The 22367-nt window shown below is 51.4% G+C and overlaps 1 protein-coding gene across 6 annotated transcripts; it reads right to left on the bottom strand.

The window, feature by feature from the left end:
- Window positions 1-400: 400 nt before the first annotated feature.
- Window positions 401-22347, bottom strand: Dlg4 (discs large MAGUK scaffold protein 4). 6 transcript variants are annotated; one of them, XM_020151461.2, is made up of 20 exons: window positions 21986-22347; window positions 14220-14384; window positions 10886-10939; window positions 10690-10749; window positions 10381-10505; window positions 10113-10282; window positions 9851-9987; window positions 9588-9732; window positions 6331-6626; window positions 6050-6152; window positions 5793-5907; window positions 4022-4198; window positions 3706-3742; window positions 3585-3612; window positions 3401-3448; window positions 3217-3318; window positions 2687-2859; window positions 1637-1746; window positions 1016-1107; window positions 401-805 (listed from the first exon to the last, which is right to left on the bottom strand). In XM_020151461.2, exons 1-20 carry the CDS (start codon window positions 22013-22015, stop codon window positions 699-701), a joined length of 2274 nt encoding a protein of 757 aa, XP_020007050.2. In that variant the 5' UTR covers window positions 22016-22347; the 3' UTR covers window positions 401-698. The 6 variants fall into 6 exon arrangements, with proteins under 6 accessions (XP_020007050.2, XP_073903122.1, XP_020007039.1 ...); XM_074047021.1 differs by having other exon boundaries at window positions 10690-10740; XM_020151450.2 differs by having other exon boundaries at window positions 10690-10740; window positions 14319-14384; window positions 21986-22344.
- Window positions 22348-22367: the final 20 nt, after the last annotated feature.

Genomic DNA, 22367 nt, shown 5'->3' with positions numbered 1-22367 from the left:
ACCCCGGCCCCCCCACCCCCCTCCCGTATTCCCCACTCCCTAGACCCATCCCTCCCCTTTCCCCAAAAAAAAAAAAAAAAAAAAAAAATCCCAGGAAAAAAAAAAAAAAAGCCACAATTAGACCTTCCACTCATGCAAACCAGCAAAGAAAAAAGGTGGGGGGTATGTGGAAGGCAGAGGACCCACAATGGAGTCCCCCTACTTCTCCCCCCAAAAACCACCTTTGAGAAGAAAAAAAAAAAATGGAGAAAAAAAAATGAGAACTCAAGGGACATGGGGAGTTATGATGGGGGCAGGGCCAGACCTTGCTTCAGGGGAGCACAGGGTGCTCCTTCAGAGGGCCCCCAACTTCTGGAATGTGTGTGGGAAAAGACGGGGGAGGGCAACAGCCCCCAGTGGGTCTGTGTGTGCATTGGGGGCGGGCAAGGGTGGGGGTCCTAAGGAGCAAGGGCTCAAAACCAGGAGCCCCGCTCCTGCCCCCCGACCCCAGGTTCCTGGGGTTCAGGAGCCTAGTTCTGGGGTGCAGGGATACATGCAGAGGAGTGTCCCCCCTCCAATGGACTGGATCCAGTTAGAAAGGAAATAAATAAGAACGGGCAGGAGGGAGGCTGGGGATGCGAAGGGCTTGGGCAATTCAGTCCAGACCAAGGGCCCGGGCGATGGTGGCAGGGCAAGTCCAGGCCAAGCCAGGGCAGGAATCAGAGTCTCTCTCGGGCTGGAACCCAGATGTAGGGGCCTGAGAGGTCCTCAATGACGCGTTTCACCTTGTGGTAGATCTCCTCAAAGCTGTCACCCTCCACGATGGCTGGGAGTGGATGGAGCAAGGGAGTGAGGTCAAGGGCCCAAGGATGCTTTACCAAGGGAGGGACCACAGGAAGGGACACTTTTTTCTAATTCTCCAAGCCACGTGCCATGGGACTGTACCTACCCACAGGGGCACTCCTCCTATACCATCCCCTCAGTGGGGCTTTGTCAAATCTGAGCAAAGGTGCTCTATGTGTGGCTCCAGCCTCACCTGAGAAACACTCTGTGAACTCCTGCTCCAGCTTGGTGGCTCTGTCAAAGGCTTTGCGGGCTTGCTCCTCTGTGATCCGCTTGTTAATCTCTCTGTGAAGGGAAGAGAGACACAGACCTGAGGGTGGGTGGGTCCCACCTGCCTTTTACCTCCTTCATCCGGGAGTAAGTTGCAACCTGTATTTTCTTATTTAGATTATGTAGTAAAAACACAATTTCTGATGTCCTTGGGAACCACAGATGAGCCCTCACTGGTGTAACCCACCCCAGCCAGGTGCAGGTGCTCCCAGGACCTCTCAGGAGCTCATCCTTCCAGCCTTCAGCCCCACCGAAAGGATCCAGAAAACTCCCAACTGCCTGAGGCTCTGACTTAACCCAGCTGATGTGTGCCCCCAGGGGCTGCTGGGAACTATAGTCATGCCTAGCCCAAGGCAGGAGAAGAGGGGAAAGGCCTGGGACTCCCTGTACCCTCTAGCTCCAGCTCTCCATGCACATCCCCCTTTGAGGGCTGCTGGAGTTGCTGTCCAAGGTTCTGAGGGAAGAGTTCAATGCAGAGGCCTTGAGAGGCCCAGGACCATACAGATGTAGGGAGCAAAGGGGAGGCCCCTGGGACCATACTCACAGCACATTCTCCAGGGAGCGGGGGCGGATGAAGATGGCGATAGGGTGCAGGTGGGCCGCCTGCAGCCGCCGCACAGCATTGGCGGAGACATCGAGGATGCAGTGCTTCCCCTGGGGGCAGGCAGGGTAGGCGGAGGGGGACCAGCAGGTAGCAGGAAAGGACAGACAGAGGTGCCAGGAAAGGCACAGGACACGGAAAGGTGGGGTGGGAAGTTGGCCAAAGGGGAAGAGACATAGATGTCAAAAGACAGGTGGGCAAGAGAATAGGAAGAAGTATGACAGAGTGGCAGACAGAAAGAAAAAGGAAATGGCAGATGGAAAGCCAAACCCAGGAGGGTAGGGAAGGACAGAATGGAGGATGTGATGAGAAACAGGCAGGGAGGGGACCCAAAATATGGAGGCAGAGCAGAGGCAAGAGGAGTAGCAGACAGTGGGGTGGAGGTGTAGAAGACAGGCCAAGCAAGGTAGGGAAAGAAAGCCAAGGAAAAGGAGAAAAGAAGTAGGATAGAGGGAGGAGGGGAGGAGGGAGGGGAGGACGGACAGAGGACAGACAGATGGAATTAACAAACAGAGACAGATGGGAGGGAGGGGAGGCAGATGGAGAATGGAGCCAAGGAAAGAGGGCAGGCAGGGTAGGGAGAAGCAGGGAAAAGGAGTTAGGAGTGGGAGAGGGGAGTGGAGGCCACAGGAAAAGGAAGGGGAAAGGGCCAAAGGGGAGACAGGAAGAAGGCAGAGACCAAGTTGGGGGACACCGAGCCACCAAAGACAAGGCCACAGAAAGAGAGGAGAAATAGGGAAAAAGGAGGAAGGAAGCAGAGGAAAGAAAGGAACAGATGGTAGTGGGGAGTGTGAGGTCAGGAAGCAAAGGGAGCAGGGCACGAAAGAACAAGCAGTCAGAGTTGCCCAAGAGGAGAAGGAGGTGGAGGAGCGGAGCGGAGTGGATACCCAGCAGGGAAAGAGACAGAGAGAAAGAGAGTTAGAGAGAGCTGGAGGAAGGCAATGGGGTGGGGAGAGGGCAGGAGGAAGAGGATGGATGCCCTCTAGGTCCTACCTGCTCTGCCACCTCTCGCACAGACTGGACGCTGGTCCCGTAGAGGTGGCTGTTGTACTGGCCAGCCTCAATGAACTTGTGTGCCTGAATGTCCTTCTCCATTTTCTCCCGGGATGACACAAAGTGGTAATCCCGGCCATCTATCTCATATTCCCGCTTGGGTCGTGTCGTATCTGCCAGGAAGTCACCCCAACCCACAAAGATCTAACCACCATACCTCTAGTTTAGTACTGATCAACATCAACCAAATTCCCAGAGTACCCAGATGGTCCTTGGTAGGAGGCCACTGGGGAGACCAAGATTGAGAAGGGACAGAGTTGCCTCCCAGGGGCCTCCATCTCTAATCTGGGCTTGCCATGTTAAAAGCAAGGGTGGGTGAGAAGCACCCCTTCCATAAAGATTCCTGTGTCCCCCTTCATTCCAATGCCTATAGGCAGTACTGCCTATGGCCCTCACAAGTAGAGCTCCTCAGAGCACCCCACTCCATCCCCATATCCACCTCCACCTCCATCCAAGGCCCCAACACTCACGGGGGACACAGGATCCAAACTTGTCAGGGAACTCGGAGAGAAGATCATCATTGGCGCGGTCCTTGGTGGGTCCAAGGATGATGATGGGGCGAGCATAGTGCACTGAGGAAAGAGAGCCAGGCTTAGGCAGTGAATAAACCGGAGGAGCAGGAAGGTTGGGGCCAAGACAGGGGCCAAGGCTTACCTTCCATCTGCGTCACTGTCTCATAGCTCAGAACTGAGTCTTCTCGACCTGAAAGGAAATAGAACATCTGTGATGGTCTCCAAGATAGGAGACCTACAGCCCCCGTCTCGCCTGCCTTCCTAAGGAGGTCAAGGGCACTTTGGTGTTCATCTCACCCCAGGGTTTCCTGACTGACCCTACCTACCCTGTGATCCAGAGCTGGAGCCCCAGTCCTAGGAAGAAAAAGCAGACCATGCGGTGGGTTAAGGATTCAACTCCATGAAAACCCCTACCTTTTCCACCAAGCTCACCCCTCTGCCACCTACCTTGGCCTTTAACCTTGACCACTCCCGTCGTTCAACCCTGCAGGATACATGGAGGGATGAAAGGCAGGAAAATGCCCAATGGGGGAGCCTAACAGTCCCCACCTTCTGGACCAACTGAGAACCACCATCTCCCAGCATTGTCACTTGTGTTCTTGTGTTCCTCAATGAGTTATCTGACCCAAAGTTTCCTGGGAGCCATAGTCCCCAGCAGGGCCCAGCAGACAGACCCCCACAAGTTCCCTACTGACTGCCCACTCTAAGGGACCTTAGAATCGTCGGGCCCTATGACAGGAAGCTCAGACCCCGGGAGCCTCACCGCCGTTTGCTGGGAATGAAGCCAATGTCATCCGTCTCACTGTCAGAGTGGACTCGCCGTGCCTGCCACCACTCCTCATCGCTAGCATCAATTACATGCAGCACGTCCCCAAAGCGGAAGCTCAGGGCTTGGCTCAGGAAGCCGCAGTCCTTGGTCTTGTCATAATCAAACAGGGCCCTAGAGGGCAATTAGCTACAGATCAGAGCCTGGCTGAGGACTCTGGGAAGGATGCACCAGCCACCCTGAGAACCAGCCAGGAGATTCTGTAAAAAGGGTTCTGAAGGTAAGCACAGGATGATGGTGGCATACCCACGGCAACCCGAAAACGCAGAAAACAAAAACTCTGCTCTAACTCAAATCACCACAATGAGGCACACCATGTATGCAATTTCCAGAGTGACAGCAAGTACCCCAGAAAGCAGTTTACAATATACATCTATGTCACAGAGTTACTCTGAATCTGCTCACATTCATAATGGGAAAAAAATTTGTTTACTCTTATCAGAATCAAACTCCTTTCAATGAGTCACAGTCAGGAAAAGAGAAGGATCAACCTCCGAAAGAGCAAAGAGGCAGACAAAAGCAATGGAACTGGGAAGAAGGGAAAAGACCCCAGGATCATGTTATCACCTGGCAGTCAGAACTGAACAAACTTGGAGACCTACTGTACCCCAGCAGGGAGGGAGGGCCAAGCCTGAAACAAAGCCTCAGGTGTCTGGGTGGTGCCTTTCAGTAAGAAGGAGCACAAGCATCCAGGTAAAAGATAGGAAGCTCAGTCTAGAATGTGCTGAGTATGACATGCCCATGGGACATCCCAATGGTGATGGCCAGAACTTCAGTTCTAGACTCTAGGAGACATTTGCAGAGCAGAGTGGCAGACAAGGCCAGGCAAGGGGACAGATCCAAAAAGACAGAAGACCAGTACTGCCAAAAAAACCCCAGAGAGACAGAGAAGAGAGAGAGAAAAAAGCTGCAGTGCCTACAGCAGGGGAGGGAAGGAAAAAGGAGTCATCAGAGTGAGGAGGCCAAAGGAGGGGGTACATGCGGCTCCTGAAGAGACGGGAGACATGAGACAGGGCCGGGCTTGGGTGTAGTTTAGTAGTAGACTACTAGCCTAGCACACATAAGGGTCTGGGTTTAATCCCCAGCATGACAAAGACAGGGGGACAGGAGAAAAATAAGAGACAGGCACAAGACAGCTGTGGTCCACCTCCCTCAGACGGCCCATATGGATGCCTAGGCTGGGGCAATATTCAAAATATTCCAAAGCCAGGTGTGGTGACAGGCATCTGTAGTCCCAGCTACCCAGGAGGCTGAGGAAGGAGGATTGCTTAAGCCCAGAAATTGGAGGCCAGTGTGGGCAACATAGCAAGACTTCATCTCAAAAAAGAACAAAAGAAGAGGAATGGAATGAAACAAAAAGAAAAAGGAAGGAGGGAGGAGAGGGAAAAATACTAGAGGCCCATGCTATGCTAGACACACTGATCTTTTAGACATCCAATTGTGAGTCAGTCTGGGAGTCCTTGGGGAACTGCCAGGGTGACCAGGGGCTAGAAGGCGTTTGGGATACTTGGGGCAGAGGCTATTTTCCAATATTAGCCAAAGGTCAATTAGCCAAAGGTATTCCAAAGGTTAGCCTGTGCAGTCAAGCCTGTAAGCACAGGGGGAACGGGAGCCAGGCAAGGTTTAGGGAAAAATCCAGCTGAAGAACAGGGGTCAGCACGGAGGGAAAAGGAATCCACAGAAGTCTAAAGAGCCCCAAAATTCTGACCTGATATAGAAACCCCTTTTGGGGTTGCTCCGCAGGGAGGCAGTCCCTGAGCCCAGGCTACTGTTCATGAGTTGTTCCCGAAGGTCATGGATCTTAGCCTCGAATCTGCTATACTCTGGGAAGAACAAGAAGGTTCTTAAACTCTGCCCCATTCTACTGCCACATCCCCCTCCCCAGCCACTGAAGTCATCAGCTGAGGAGACAGAGTTCTGTGGACCATTTTAAGCCAAGAAGACAGGGAACGTCAGGCCTGGTACCTTCTGGTTTATACTGAGCAATGATCGTGACCGTCTGACCTGCGTTCTTCAGGGCAATGGCAGCCTGCTCATGGCTGGCATTGCGGAGGTCAACACCGTTGACCTAAAGAGGAGAGGAGAGGCTGTCACCAGGAACAGGAAGGCAGCACTTCCCAGGTTCAAGTAGAGCAGGGAGTAGTCCAGCAAGAGGACCAGGCTTTGGCCACCCAGCCCCTTCCCAAGAGCACTGGGCTCTGTCTTGGGGGGCAGGAACGGTACAGACAAGGCAGGCCTTCCCTCACCGACAGGATCTGATCCCCCTTCCGCAGCTCCCCACTGAGGTCGGCGGGGCCCCCGGCCAGGATGAAGGAGATGAAGATGCCTTCACCATCCTCGCCACCCACAATGTTGAAGCCCAGGCCTGTGGAGCCCCGGTGGATCACAATTCGCCTCGGTTCTCGGGGAATATCTTCCTCCCCAAGCAGGTCCTTGGCCACTGGGGAGTAGCGCCGAGGCGAAGTGGGAGTCATGGCTGTGGGGTAGTCAGTGCCCAGGTAGCTGCTGTGACTGATCTCGTTGTCCAGGTGTTGGGAATAAGCTGAGGAAAGACAGGGAAGGATGAGATGCAAATGCAGAGGGCGACAGCACCCACTGACCCACCCTTTCTGGAGTAAGCCAAGAGCACCAGACTAGGGCTAAAAAGTTATTTTGCCAGAGATACTTGGTGGGAGTGATAAAGGAGACGTCAGATCCAGCAACATCATGGATCAGGAATTTATAGGTGACATCAGAGGCTTGTTCTCCTAGAGGACAAAGGACTTGAAGGTTGTATGTCCTCAGTATGCCAGGAATGGTGAAGTCAAAGGAGGATATTAATACCATGCTTGGGGAATTTTATTTTGGTTGATGTGTCTCTCAAATCTTAATCCACAAAGCTCCTCGCCATCATTTTTTGGGTTTTCTTTTTTCTCTTGGCCATTCACTTGTTGAAAAAACTAGGTCATCTATCTAGAAGATTTTCCCACACTCCATAAGGGAAATTCTAGCAGGAAAATACCCACTTACATCCCTGTGGTCTTGTTTAACATGTGCCTGTGCTCAAGTCTCCCATATATCAGGGGTTTGCTCTAGAAGCTTGATCAGATTCAAAATCAGGTTTATGGCCACACCACCCTGAACACGCCCAATCTCATCTGATCTCAGAAGCTAAGCAGGGTCGGGCCTGGTTAGTACTTGGATGGGAGATTCAAAATCAGTGTGAAGGGCTGGGGAATGTAGCTCAGTGCTAGAGTGCCCATCTAGCATTCAAAAGGCCCTGGGGCTCAATCCCCAATACCCAAAAGAAACACAATTATCAAATTCAGTACACTTCCCAGGAGGCACTGTGTGCTTCCTTCTGCATTACAAGAGGCCATCTGATTGTCTTTCTGTTAAAGGAGATACATGGGTAGAGTCAGGAGTTGTTAGCCTGCTCCATCCACTACTAGCCTTTCACCTAAGTTTTTGCAGCCATTGATCACTTCCTGCTTCTGATATTCACCAAAGACTGCAAAATTCTACTTCTTTTCTTGGGACGGGGAAAGGAAGAATATTTATTAATGGAAATTCTTCTATAAAGAACAGTCTCATGCTAGGCACCAGTGGCTCATGCCTGTAATCCTACTTGGGAGGCTGAGATCAGGAAGATTGCAATTAGAGACCAGCCTGGGCAAAAATAGTCTTCAAGACTCCATCTCCGAATTAACTAGAGCAAAATGGATTAGAAGGGTGGCTCAAGTGACAGAGCCCTTGCTTTGCACAAAGCCCTGAGTTCAAACCCCAGTCCCACCAAAAAAAAGTTTTCCATTCAGAAACATTGTTTTATATCCTTCAGCAAAATTTCATTGTTTTCTTCATATACTTCTTACATTTCTTGTCAAGTTTATATTTCTATCAGATGATAACAGTATTCCTCCCCTCTGCTTTCCCCTCTAATCATAATAATTAAAAATGTTATGACAGAACTAGGCACTGGTGGCTCACACCTGTAAACCTAGCTACTCAGGAGGCACAGATTAGGAGGATTGCAGTTGAGGCCACTTGGAGCAAAAATCAAGACCCTATTTCAAAAATACCCACACCAGCCAGGTGCCAGTGGCTAACACCTATAACCCTAGGTAATCAGGAGGCAAAGATCAAGAGGATCATGGTTCAAAGTCAGTCTCAGGAAAAAAAATGGGCCAGCAGAGTGATTCAAGTAGTAGAGTGCCTGCCTAGCAAGCATAAGGCCCTGAGTTCAAATCCCAGTACTACAAACAAAAAAAATGTTGTGACAAAATTGCTCCAGAAAAAATATCCTGGTTGAGATATTTTCTTGCTCTCTACGTTAGAGCAAGAAAAGAAGAATAAATATAACCCATATTCAAAAAGAGAGAAACAAAATTATCCCTTATTTGGAAATTATACTACGGTCTGCTAAATTAAAATGTTAAGTGAATTAACTGAAAACTTTAGAAATAAAGTAAGAACTTAAGAATGTAACCATGTAAGATAAATAACAAGAATTTGTAGCAATAAGAAGACATAATGGGTAAAAAGATCCCTACAGATAAAAATTCTGTGGGGTTGGAGATATAGGAACAGTGGTAAGAGTGATTGTCTAGCACTTGTGAAGCCCTGGTTCAAGCCCTAGCACATGAAACATGAAATTTTTGAAATTCCAAGAACATGTACTTGTGTCCAAAAATATCAAAATCACAAACATATAGAAATCCTGATTTAAAACAATAATAGCAGTAACAAGAGGCACCCTTGCCTAGTTCCTAAATTAATGGACACACTGCTCAGATGTTTTTTTTTTTTTTCCCTGTACTGGGGTTTGAACTCAAGGCCTACACCTTGAGCCACTCCACCAGCCCTTTTTTATGTTAGGTATTTTCGAGATAGGTCGAGATAGGGTCTCATGGAATTAATTGCCCGGGGCTGGCTTTGAACCGCAATTCTCTTGATCTCTGCCTCCTGAGTAGCTAGGATTACAGGCATGAGCCAGCAGCGCCTGGCTTCACTTAACTGTTTAATATAATAAATCATATTGAGACTTCCTAGTATTGAACCATCTTTAGTTTCTGAAACAAACCTTATTTTATGACAATGTTATTCTCTTAACATCCTACTACAGTATTGTAAACTTACTTATCCATTCAGAAGCAAAACTGGTCACTACTTTTCCTTCTTTTATGTTATGTTTATGACCATTTGAATTGGCCTTATAAAACGACATATGAAGCTTTCTGTTTTTTCCTATACTCATACAAGTCTAAGAATCATCTATTCCTTGAGAATTTAATCAAATGAGCCTTAAAACTAAGTGAGCCTTGTACCCTTCATGTGAGAAATCATTCACAATCTTGTCTAGTCCTGTGGTAACTAATTTTCCATCTCTTCTCCAACCACCACAAGAATCAGAGGCTGAGGTCATCCTCTGTGGATAATTCACAGAGGAACGCCATAGATGACACAATGGGATTGCAGTCAAAGTGGGATGGGTCACGGGGAGCTCTGGGGTTCAGAGGGCTCTCACAGGTTGTGATGTCTGGGGGAGCATAGCTGTCACTCAGGTAGGCATTGCTGGGCTTGGCCACCTTTAGGTAGACAACATCGTATGTGTTCTTCAGGGCTGCCACAGCATCCTCATGCATGACGTCCTCCAGCCCCACACTGTTGACCTGGGTCAAGGGAAGCAAAGCTCAAACAGAGCCAGAAAGGGCCCCAAGGCAGATGTACTGGGGTGAGGCCTGCAAGTGAGACCCAGGTCTGGGCTAGAAAAGTTATGGAGCTCCTCACCGCCAGGATCTTGTCTCCAATCTGCAACCTCCCATCCTTGTGGGCGGCACCCCCTTCAATGATCTTTGTTACATAGATGCTGTTATCTCCAGGGATGTGCTGGTTCCCCACACCCCCTGCGATGCTGAAGCCAAGACCTGGAGGATGGGGAGGACAAAGGGGGGTGCCCAGGTGCCTGAAAAACAGGCCTTGGGAAGCAGGAGTGGGGGCTGGGGGGAAGTAGGACAGCTGGGACAGAGATGGGAACAAAATGGGTTACTACCTTTAGGCCCTTTGATGAGCTTGATCTCCATGACCTTCTCAGCTGGGGGTTTCCGGCGCATGACATAGAGGCGCACAATGGAGCCTGCCTCTTTGAGGGCCTCCACTGCAGCTGAGTGGGTCACCTCCCGCACATCCACTTCATTTACAAACAGGATGCTGTCGTTGACCCTGGGAGCAGCAAAGTGGGCCTGAGCCAGGAGCTTCCTGCTGCCCTGGCCCTTCCTTTCAGTGGTACTAGCTTCCTAACCCCTGTCTCCTCTCCCCACCTGAGGCGGCCATCCTGGGCTGCTGCTCCACCAGGAATGATCTTGGTGATGAAAATGGATGGGTCGTCACCGATGTGCGGGTTGTCAGTGCCACCTGCGATGCTGAAGCCCAGACCTGAGTTACCCTGGGAAGAAGGAGGGCAAAATCATCAGCTCCCCTGTCAAGGCAAGTGAGGAAGGAATGGATTGGATGGTTGCTATCAGAGCACAAAGAGACGTGGCTAAGGGGCTGGCCACTTAGAAAACATGGGCTCAGACAGCAGTATAGGCAGGGGACCAAGGAGACCTCAGGTGGAGAAGCTGGCTCACCCTTTCCAATGTGATCTCCTCGTATTCCATCTCCCCCTCGGTCCCGTTCACCTGCAACTCCAGCATGGGACAGAAACATAAAAACAGTAAGACAGACATTCCAGACTGAGAATTGGCCCTTGCTCTCCATGCAGGGACTCATGCCTTTCCTCCCTCTTTTTGCAATGGCCCCAGCCCCAAAATCTAAACAACTCACATATCCTGGGGCTTCTAGGGTATCTGTGTTGACAATCACAGGGGGAGAATTGGCCTGTGACAACAGACAGACAGAAGACAAAAAGATGCCTGAGCCTTGGTTCCAGAGGGAGCCCATAATCAAGGTGGGTCCCACCAGCTTGGCTCCCCTTTCAGCAGCTTAGTAAAGCCCACTCTGACATCCTTAGGGCCCTCAAGGACTCAGCCTCAGTACAGATTATACACACACACACACACACACACACACACACACACACACACACGTGTACAGATGCACATGTGCACAGATCCAACTCTGCCCAGCCCAGGCCCCCTGCATGTGGAAGGAGGTGTATGAAAAACCGGAAGAGACAGACAGGGGAGCAGCAGATGGTAAAGAGGTGGGGGGGGGAGGAATGCGGTGTTGGGGGGTGGGAAGCTTTTCACCGGATGTAACACCACTGGGTGTTACATACCTATGTGCTACGCTCGTATACCCCAGGGCTCATGTCCATCAGATCCTCCTCTCCCCTTCCTTCCTTGCTTCCTGTCTTTATCCCTTCATATTTACTCAGATATCTTCAAAACCCTCCCCCAGATTTGTCCCTTAGCTTCACACACATTTGCTCTAAACCCTGTGCCCTGGGAACCCCGGGTTTCCCCAGCTGCAAGTCCCTCCCTCCTTCTCACCCACCAGCTATCCAATCCACCCCTTCCTCCAGGGACCATGTTGCCTAGCAACGTATGTAAGACCAGCCAAGACCTAGGGAAACACACCTCCTGGAGGCCCAGTCGTCAGGACAACAGGGATGGGGAGGAGCATGGCCTAGGGTCAGCCAGGCACCAGAGTGCAGAAGAGCAACACTAGTCCTGCCTCTCCTGCCCTGGGTACCACTCCCAGCTATCCGGCTGTGAGCGCAACACATCCTGAATAACCTGCTTTCCCCTCTCTCCTGGGCCTCTCACCCTATGCAGTGCAAAGAACGTCAGGAAGAGGGAGTGGTAAAAGACATCCGGGACCCAGCATGCTCATCTACTCCCTCCCCCACTTCATTAAAGAAAGGGTTAATGTGAGGCATGCCCAAATCCATGACGTCAGTCGCCTCAATGCAGTCAGGTCTCTAGACTCCTGGGGCGGGGCCAGCTTTAGGCTGGTCCTAGGGGCTTCCCCAGTTGCCAAGGTAACCGAAGCCACGTCCCTATGGCAATAGGAGGAGGCTGCCAAGAGCCTCTTACCAGGGTCTCCAACCTATTTTCCCCTTAAATATTTGGGGACCACCAAGGAGGAGGATTTCCCAGCCTCCTTCCCATTCTTCCCCTCCAAAAGGATCTCTCCTATTTCCTATTTCTCAATCATTGAAACTCCCGACCATTTTCTGGTACTGTAATGGATTTCACACCCATACATCTATTAAACCCATTCTCCCTCCCCTCCAAATCACAGCAAACACTGTTGTCCAACCAATAGTCACTGACTGCTGAAATCTCATCCAAAAGCTCATTCTTTCAACCCTTACCCCATCCTTATCCTAGAACCTCCCCCATACCGTCCTTCATCCCCAACTATTCATCCCTATCCCTACCCCACCCCATACCCTCCATCTAGATCCCTGTCCCCAGCCTTCAGTTTCCACCTTCCAGCCCCAATCTCCATTCTCCACCAACTTCTCTGTCCCTATCCCATCTTCTATTCCCATCCGTTATCTCCTGTCCTTACCCTCCCAATTCGATTCCCCAGAGAACCTCACCATTCTTCTTTACTGCATCTTCAAACCCTCAATATTTTATTTATCAACCCCACTCACCATCTCCTCTGAAGACTGGGGCTTTTCCTGTTGTTCCTGATGCTGGTCCTGAGATTTCCCACCCTCACTATAGCCTCCGCCAGCCCTCTCCCTCCATTCCCATCTGCTTCCTGAGCTCTGGTCCCAGGATTCCTAGCACTGTACTACCACCCCTCAAGCCTCCCTTCTCTGTCTTCCTCCTATGCAGGGATATAATGGCCCCATCTTGAAAAAGGCATCTGCAAGATTCCAGTACTCCTTGCAGCCAAAGTTGCACACAAATACTCTGCACCACTCCCATTTCCAGGGCATCATTTTCCTTCATCAACCAGCTCAATGCACTGTCCTGATTTCAGCCTTATCCCAGTCTCTCTTGCCCCAGGACCCATATCCTTCCCACCCCCCTCCAACTCTTCTCCTGCCACTCCTAGCCCCAGAGCCTGCTGCAGCCACCTCCCTGCATCATCCCTTGGCTCAGAAACCTCCTCCCCATCTTCTTGGTGAAATGTCAGCTCTCTACCCTCTTCCTGTAGCATCTCATACCCGTTGGCTTCCCCTTAATCTCATAACTTGACTAGTGCTCTCCCTTCCTCCCTATCCTGTGTCCCCAGAAGAGGTGATTAAGGGGGAAGAAGATGGACGATCTCAGAAACAAGGCCTTCCAGGGCTGGAGAAGGGAAAGATTACTGTGAACAAGAAGAAGGAAAGAAGGGAAAACAGGTGGTGGTGAATAATAATGGGGAGCAGGGGAACAGAAAGAAAATACGGTGGGGGTATGCCCAGAGGAGGAGAAAAGATAGAGATGTCCAGAAAAGGGTGAAAATGGGAAAGACCAAGGGAGAAGACCATCAGACTTCAGAGGCCTGAGCTGGGGATCAGCTAGGGGGAAGGAGATGCATGCGTGGGAGGAAGAGAGAGACAGCATCAAGAACCAGCCAGCCAGCAGGGAGGAAACGGCAGCAGAAGAGGAGGGAGCACAGGAGGGGAGCAAAGTCTGGGGCAGGGGAAGAGACAGAAAGGCCCTGCAACAACATGAAGTCTCAGGCCAGACAGATGGAAAGAGCTGGGGACAGGGAGAGCCAGGCCCAGAGGCGGAGATGGGGGAGGAGGCTGGGAAGGGACAGGAGCAAATGAGGGCAGCAGGCGCTTAGAACAGAGCTCTGGACACAGAAAAAACGGGAGCGGAGGTTGAGGGTGTGAAGGAATGAGGGGGCCCTGGCATTGGGGGGCGTCCTGGGGGATCCACACATCTCAGAACACACACAAACACACACACCTCAACATGCTCACACAGCACAGCTACGCACTGTCAGTCACACACATTCTGACTTTAAGCTACTGCACCCACTCCCACTGGCCTGGCCTGTTTCTCCTCTATGGAACCAAAGTGTTTCCAGCCCACCTCCACTTGCCTGCTTCCCCAGGCCCCAAGAGCCCAAGCCCTAGTTGCCCTCCCCCAAATCCCAACCTTCCCCCCCCCCCACAGTTCTCACCCTACCGGCCCTTGAGGATTGCAGCAGCTCCAAGTTTCCGGGGGCCCGCACTGGGGAGGGGGCCACCAGAGTCTCCTACCTTGAGGGGAGAGAGGTGGGCGTGGCCCACGACCCCGTGGACTGCCTCGAGGTGGGATAAGTTCCTCTCCGCCACGTGCACCAGTTCGGGGGCGTTTACCTGGTTGGGGAGGTGGGCAGGGCTGTGCTCCAGAGGGGGCGTGTCTTCATCTTGATAGCGGTATTTCTGAGGATAGGGACCGAGACGTCACTGGAATAGTCCACCGCCTCAGGCTCCAGGCCACCCGCCCAGGAGCTTCCTCTTCCCCTGGCCAGTGCAGTGCGGAAGGCCCTGGGGCCTGACCAGCTCCTCCCCCTCCCTCTCTTCCAGCCCATTGGCTCCCCTCTCTCCACCCTTCAGACAGCCCCCTCTTCCCGCCAGGGCCTCAGCAAACTCTCATCTTCCCCCACATCCTAGCCCCATCCCCCAGTTCCTGATCCTCAAATCATGGGACCCTAGCCTTCTACCGGAGACACTCCCCCTCCTTGGGCATCTGTTGTCTTCACCCCTTTTCAGGCTTTCCTCTTGCATCCTCTCCATCCTTCAATAGCTCTGGCCCCTGATCCTTATACCCCATTTTCCACATCCTATCCCCAACTTCTTTGCTTCTCTCACCATCTTAATCCCCCTCCCATGCTCCACTTGCTGCCTCTGCTCTGCATGCCACCCACTTTTACTGCCTCAGTCTCCCCATTGCAGCCTCTCTGCCCTGTGAGCAATTTGATCTCCAGCACCTTACATGCCTGACACAGGGACTAAAGTCAGGTCCTTCAACTACAAGTTACTTCACATCAGTCCCCCACCCCAACCCAGGCAGGCCAAGGCAAAACCTGCTATCCCTTCACAGGCTCCCTGGTCCCAGGTAATCAGCAAAGGACTCTAGAGATAGCCCAATCCTACAACAGCCCGAAGCCCAGCCAGCTAATCTGATATACTAGAAAAGGATGGAACTGGGGGAGGGACAGAAGCAGTAGGGCTCAGGAAGGGGTTAGGAATGGGTGCTGGGGCCCTGACTGGGGAAGAGAGTAGCATGCTGAGCCTTAGAGTGAATTTCTGGTCTCCCTCAGGCCTCTGGGGTATAAGTCCCAACATGGCACCTGACTCCCTGCCCAATTAACCAGATGCCATCTCAAGGACCTCCCGTGCTAGTTTAATAGGGACACGCCAGTAAATGAGATTAACTGGGAGCCAGAAAAAGAGGAAGGAGCAGATGGAGGCAGCAGTGAAGGCCAACAACTCTGAATGGCTCCTTCCACATCTGCCTTTGCTCTCCAGTGCCCCTTTCTTCAGGAGCAGAGTCCTGCAGAAGCAGAAAGCCCCAACTCCAGGCTCAGAGAAGGAGGAGTGTACCAGATGCAGGGCTCCCTCAGGGGCTGAAAGGACAAAATACACCCACTATTGCACATGGGCAGAATTCCCCTACCAGAAGTTTCTGAGAAGCTGACATACCCCAACATTTGGAAGACAATAGTTGCAAGATCAAAGGGATGAAGCTTATGAAGGACAACGCCTGATATTATAATTCTGAGGATGATGAATCAAGGCTGATTAAGGGCACAGTAAGAGAACTGAGAGAGGAAAATGGTCCCGTCAACATGAAGATTCTCAACCCAGGACTCAGAGGCAACTAGAATTAAAAATCACCCTGACATAGTTAAAGAAGGAAAATAGGGGCTCACCAAGTCTGGACCACAGACTCAAAGATTCCTAAATTTGCCGGGTGCCAATGGCTCATGCCTATAATCCTAGCTACTCAGGAGGATAGCGGTTCAAAGCCAATCCAGGTAAATAGTTCTCAAGATCCTACCTTGGAAAAAAAAACCTTACCAAAAAAAAAAAAAGTGGGGGCTAATGGAGTGGTTCAAGGTGTAGGCCCTAGGCCCTGAGTTCAAACCCCAGTACTGCAAAAAAAAAAAAAGGGGGGAGAGATTCCTAATCTCTCCTTTCAATACCATGGATACAAAAAAATATAAAGTGAAGCAGGGAGTATATAGGCAAAATAGCCCTCCTCAAAGGCTGAGTTGCCTTAGATTAACAAGTCTATGAACTGAAAGAGGCTGAGAAGAAGGTCTTGCGTCTAGATACTGAAAAATAGAAGGGACAAGGTCCAAGAACTGGGGGCTCCAAAAGGAAAGTGAGGAAGCAACTCTCTCCTCTCATTTCAAAAGTCTCCCAGCTCCCTTCAAGATAAATTTATAGCAGGGTCAAAACTTGCAGCTCCATGTGTTGGAGACTAGGGAAGGGTTTAAGTCCAATGTCCCTCCATCTTCATCCCACCTCACAGAGAAAATTAAGGAAATGTAAGTATGAACAGGGACAATTCGTTTATTCTAGAGAGGAAATGAAGGCAAGCTTTGACCACAGTTAAGACCCCAGACATCTCTCCCTGTCTCACCTCCATGGTGGGGGTGGGGGTGGGGAGTATTGGCACTGAGGAAAAGGCTTCTGGGATTGGGAGGCGAGTGAGGGAAATGGGGAACACAGAACGAAGAAACAAATTTCTCCAAATGTAGCTGGAAAAGGTTAGGGCCTACATTCAGTCCCTGAAAATTTTTGGTGTATATGTAATTTTGGGGGGGTGAGTAAGTCTGGAATGATAGGGGTGAGGGAGAGCAATTTTGAAACTGCAAACTGAGGGGGGCTGTCAACTCCTTTCAGTCTTGTATCACAAAGCAGCTAAATTAGGACAGGAAGGAGAACCCTCCCTCCTTTAGTCCAAGGGACTCAGGGCCCTCATGGATGACAGCTCCTATGCTATTGGGGACAAGTCTGCAACCCCAACATATTAGGGCTTGAGATAAGTAAAAGGCCTGGGGCCACAGGCGGAGTCGCTGTTGTTCCTTCCTCCTTACTCCCACCTCAAAAGCCCCAGCTTTGACCTGGAACCGAGGCTTGCATCCCCAAAATTGAGGGGTGTGAGTTAAAGTGGATAACAAGAGGAGGCGAGAAGTTGCCCCTCTGTCCGCGAGAAGTTGCAACCCAGAGACCCCGCACCAAGCCGAGGGAAGAGAGACAGCACTTGAAGCTCACACGCTGAGATTTGGGGGTCCGGGAAGAGGGAAGCGGGGTCGGATCCCGTACCGCGGCACATACCACGCAGAGACACATGGAGGCGAATCTGTTCCGAGCCGACATGGACATGGAGAAGGGGAGGGGGTCGAAGGGGAAAGGGGTAGGTGGGATAGCAAGGGTCCTGGGTTGGGGAAGGGGGAGGGGCAGAGGGGCGGGGGCTGCGGCGGACGCGGCGACAGGAGGCTGCGGCCCGAAGGGGGGGGAAGGCGCCTGCGCAGTGCAAGAGAGCGTCACGTTGGGAGTGAAAGAAGGGTGAGGGGAGACCCTCTTAGCCACCAACTTCCCTGGTTCCAGCTGTTTCTCTGTCGATTTCACCTTCCACAGTAAACTCCTATTTCCACCCTTCTATAAATAGAGCCACTCCTAAAATTTACCTCTCTGGTTCTCAAAGACCCCTTATCTTACCTAATCAATCCTCCACCCCCACCTTCACCAAATCACCAGGCCTCTAACCATTCCAAAGCCTAACTGGACATCTCGTCATTACCGTACTCCCAGGGTACAAAGAAGGAACCAGCATTGTCTCACTTCTAAGAGCCTACAGGGGGTCTAAACCGGCTCTCCCACCAGCCTCCACCCCAAGACTGTTACAGAACAGCATCCCCTCAGACAGAGGGGCTCTAACCAGCACAGTTCTCCCCTGCAGTCCAGCCCACCTGATAACCAGACAAGGCTTCAAGAATTTAAAGGACCACAGATCCTTGTGCCCTAGAATTAATATATCCTTTAAATCTTCCCTTTCTAAATCTTATGTTACCCAGTACTCTCTCTTATAGAGACCTTGAAGTCAATGTAAATATCACACTTGGCTGTAATATAAACACCCAAATAAGGAGTCTTTAAGTTTGTTTGAGGTCCCCATTCAAATCACTGAATCTAATGATAGAACTTGCTAATACATCAGTCCCCCAAACCACATCAAGAAACCAGTTTCAGGGAATATTTAATCTACCTTCAAGCAGACTCTCCAAATTCACTTTCAATCTCTTTGAATTATTTAAACCTTTTTATTAGGTAATATTTCCCTATCCTTTTATTTGTTCCTCAAATTCACAAATTACTCCCTTTTTCTAACTGCCCTCCCTGTATCTCAGCATGCCCCTCTCTTGATTCTAAATTCCAGTTTCGTTGGGAGATTGCTTCCAAATATATCTTCTCTACATCCAAGCCTCAAAAAATATTCACTAAAGATCTGGACTACAGTTTGCAGTAACCCACAAATCTTCCAGAAATCCCAAACCAACTGCCTCAGATCTTTTCGGTGGCTTCCATTTACTCTCAAACAAATGAGCCTGAAAGCCTGTCTTCCAAATATTCTCCTATTGAACACCTGCCTTTCCAGCTCTTAAAACCCAGTGAGTAGTCTCCTCTCAATTTGGCTATCATATAAAATGCCCAGCCATGGCAGAAACGACGGCTTCCCTAGAATCTCGTTCATGTATTACTGATCGTCATCTGTTAGATGCGCCCCACGATGGTCCCCCCAATGTCCTAGTTTCATATCTGGATAGAATGCTTGGATCCTCAAAGACAACCAGTGCGGAATGGGCTGGACTCAAAATTCCTTTATAGAACAGAAAACGATTTTCCTGCTTATCCACTAGTGGGCGCTATGATCCATTAAGACCCTCCCCCATTCCCTTTTTCCCTCCATTTTCCGTTTTCCCGTTGCCTGGCAACGCAGCTATCAAGGGCTTTGTCGTCGCCTAGCAACCGTCTCCCTGGAACATAGAACTGAGGTAGGAGGGGTGCTCTGATGAAATCTGAACAGGCCTCTATCTTAAGAAAATTGAGACGTCAGATCTCCAGCCCCCGGATTCTCCTTTCCAAAGACCCAGGCGCCCGCAGTTACTTGGACAACGGCCCCTTCAAACCGGTCTGCTTTCCACACAGGAAACCACTCTGCGCTCCTCGCGGGTCAACCCCACCCTCGTTTCGGTCAGGTAACCCGGTCCCTCCCCTTTCCGAGGGTTGTTGCCCGCCTCCTCCGATCGAGTAATCCAGGCCCCGCCCACCTGCTTCCAGAAGACCACGCCTCCGTCCACTTCCCGCCCATTCGCTCCACCAGCATCACCCACACTTGTCCTTCCGCCACGCCCCTCTTGGCCAATGAATGAGGCCGTTGGCCACACTGCCCCGCCCTCGGCATTTTAGCTTTGCCCAATAAGGACCACCGGGGAGGTTTAACCGCTTCGCCTCCGACGCCCTGGCCAAATGCCCCCGGACTTTTCTCCACTTTGCCCCCACCCCCACTTGTTCTGCTCCACCCTCCGCCACCCTCGCCCGGCCCGGTAAGTGCGCCAGGCACCCTCACTAGTCTCTGGTTACCATGGCAACGGCGGCAGCAGCGCGGGGACAAGGGGGAGGGACGGGGGCGGAGTGGGAGAGATGCTTAGAGATATACTGGTAGAGATATAGACACCGAGTAAGATTAAGTGATAGCTGTAAAGCAGAGTTTTTACACAGCACTGGACTGAGCACATCGTAGGGTTCAATAAATGTTCCTTAAATTATTGCGGCAGGAGTCTATAAATATAGACAACGAAAGATGGAGAAAGTCATACGGAATTCGGGAGCTCAACAACCACAAAGCTTGAGACTAACCCACCCAGCATTTTCAGCGGGCAAGAGCCATGTGCCCCCTGCTGGTTCCTCCTGGGCTACCCTCTGCCCTGAATAGAGGTGAACCACAACTCCCGATAGTCCCATGGGCAGCAACACGCTAACACTGAGGGAATCTTGTGCCTCAGGGCCTTATGGGAGTTGAAGTACCCCCACCCCCACCCCCATCCCGAGGCCGACAAGTTTTCTGGCAAAGGAATGTGGCAAGCCTGGGTCTCCATGCCTCAGTAAAACCTCCGAATGCAAAATTCTCTCCTTCAGGACTGCTGCATCCTGGGCTCCATCGAAGAAGTAGGAGTCTGGATGTGGGAATGAATAAACCCACCCACCCACCAGTAGCTGCCAATGCAGGCAAGTCCCTCACCCTTGCTGGCATTCACGTGTTGAAAGCAGAACCCACACATTCCAAAGGGCTTTCTATACACATCTATCTGTACACAAGGGACAATAGCCAGAGAGCCAAGGCCAAATAGCAGGCCTAAGGGCAGGAGAGAGGAACACAGGATCACACAGACATTGAAAGAAACCGAGCCAGAGAAACTGAGTCACAAAAATCTACCAAAACTACATGGGACTGGAGGAAGAAGCAATCTAGGGGGAAAAGGCTAAAGCCCAAAGAATGGGGAAAAAACAAGTAGCCCTAAGGGAGACAGGGTGAGGGAACTGGACCTAAAGGTTCTCAGCCTTCACTCTCTTCCAGTCATGCACACACGTGCACAATGCATGTGTACACACATGTATGAGTTTATGGCAGGGAACATGTGTGTCCTCAGCTCCCTCCCATGAGAAGCTGCAGTTCCCACTAAATATAACCCCCTCCCCAGCCTGTGACTCACCCAGACCCCGCCTCCCCGGCCCCCACTTCCTGTCCCACCCCCCAGCCCCCAGCTGCCTGCCACCTGCCCAAGCCTCTCTCCACACACCAGACTCCAGCTTGCCAGTCCCAGACTCTGGAAGCAAAGACCTAGGTATTCTGCAGCCCACAAGGAGCTTGCTTGCACTCCCCATCCAGGATCTCCTGCCCCTTCCCAGGTTCCAACCACAAGAACATTCTTGTATGGCTCCCCATTCTGCCAGCCCTGACCCCCTCCTACACGTTTTCACCCCAGTAGCCTCTTTATTCCATAACCTTCACATCCAGGTTGTAAAGTCTTTAGAGACCCTTACATCCAGGTTGTCCTCCCCACCTTGATCCCAAATGTTCAGGTATTGGTCCCCTCCATCTGCTTTGCTCTCTCTTTCTTACTCAGGGTAACTGTAGTGTGGGAGGAAATGGAGATATTGGGCACCTGCCTGGGATACCCCCAAATTTTGCACCACTTACCTGGTCCCCCTCCTAAAACCCCCTTTCTCCCCAAACTTCTCATCCTCAAGAGCTGACAACCTCAGCTGCTGCAACCTTCTAGCCTCCATGTGAGTACCCCAAAATTCTAACCTCATCTGGCTCATTCTCTCAAGTGATTCTGTGTCAGGCCCCAACCCTCTGACAACTCCCAACTATCTCAGTCCATATAATTGAACCCTAAATTAAGAGTTTCCTCGAATCAATACCCCCAAAACATATTTACAAGAGGTTTGTTCTATAGCCTGAAGACTCACTCCTTCCCTGCCAGCTGACACCCCCCAGACCACTCAGATGCTCACAATCATAACCTTTACCCTCATGCCAAGAGCACCCCAAAATTGGACAAGGCATCTGGAAGTCAGCTTTTTCCCCCAAGAGAAAAAGAACCCCTAGCCCACCTTCCCACATACAGGAGCAGGACTCCAGTGTGAGCCAGTCTTCTCCTTAAGTAAATCACCCTCAAACACTGCTGGTGAACCCCTAAACCCACCAGGCCCCTAAACCACAGAACACCCTAAATTTTCCATTTCTCTATAGGTACAGAAGGAGCACTCTAGGAGGCACCTGTGACCAAATCCAGCATTTTCTCAGATGTGAACCCCAAAACTAAATTGTGACACCCCCCAAAATACACCTTACTTCTGATGTTCTCACTCCAGGGCCTCTAGCCCCAGTTAAGGCCTGCCTAACTGCCCCCCCAACAAATTCATTATCACCTCCCAGTCTATAACCCCCCCATCATGCTTACCTTGGTTGTCACTATACAGAGACAGTCCATGTTGGGGGGCCTGGCCGCGGCAGCGGGTAAGGGGCTCTGACTTCATTGGAGTTTCGTTCCTCCCCTCGGTGGGTTCTCACCCCTCCCCCCTCCGCACCCCACTTTTGCAGGGGGGGCCAGGATGGGGGGAGGGGTGAGAGGGGAAGGAGGGGGTTGGAGGAGAGGGTAGGGGAGCGTGGGAGGGAGGGAAGGGGGGCCCTAAAAGGGGCTCCCAGAGGAGGGGAGGGGGCTTGGGGAGCACACCCCGATTCTCAGGAGGGGCGGGGGCACCGGGGGCTGGCAGCCCCGGAGTTCGGGGGCTGGGGCATGAGCTGAGGTGGGGGAGGGGAACTGGATTTCGGGGAGCCCCGGG

Source organism: Castor canadensis, chromosome 11, assembly GCF_047511655.1.
Source record: "Castor canadensis chromosome 11, mCasCan1.hap1v2, whole genome shotgun sequence".
Classification (NCBI taxonomy): Eukaryota; Metazoa; Chordata; class Mammalia; order Rodentia; family Castoridae; genus Castor; species Castor canadensis.
The sequence above is the reverse complement of the archived record's forward strand: the minus strand, read 5'-3'. Positions and strand labels throughout refer to the sequence as shown.

Excerpts from the sequence above, each read along its gene's own strand:
- Dlg4 (XM_020151461.2), bottom strand. The coding sequence starts at position 22,015 with ATGGACTGTCTCTGTATAGTGACAACCAAG. Across the intron at positions 6,153-6,330 it reads AGGGGGATCAGATCCTGTCG|GTCAACGGTGTTGACCTCCG; the intron begins GTGAGGGAAGGC and ends TCTCCTCTTTAG. Across the intron at positions 5,908-6,049 it reads TGCTCAGTATAAACCAGAAG|AGTATAGCAGATTCGAGGCT; the intron begins GTACCAGGCCTG and ends TGTTCTTCCCAG.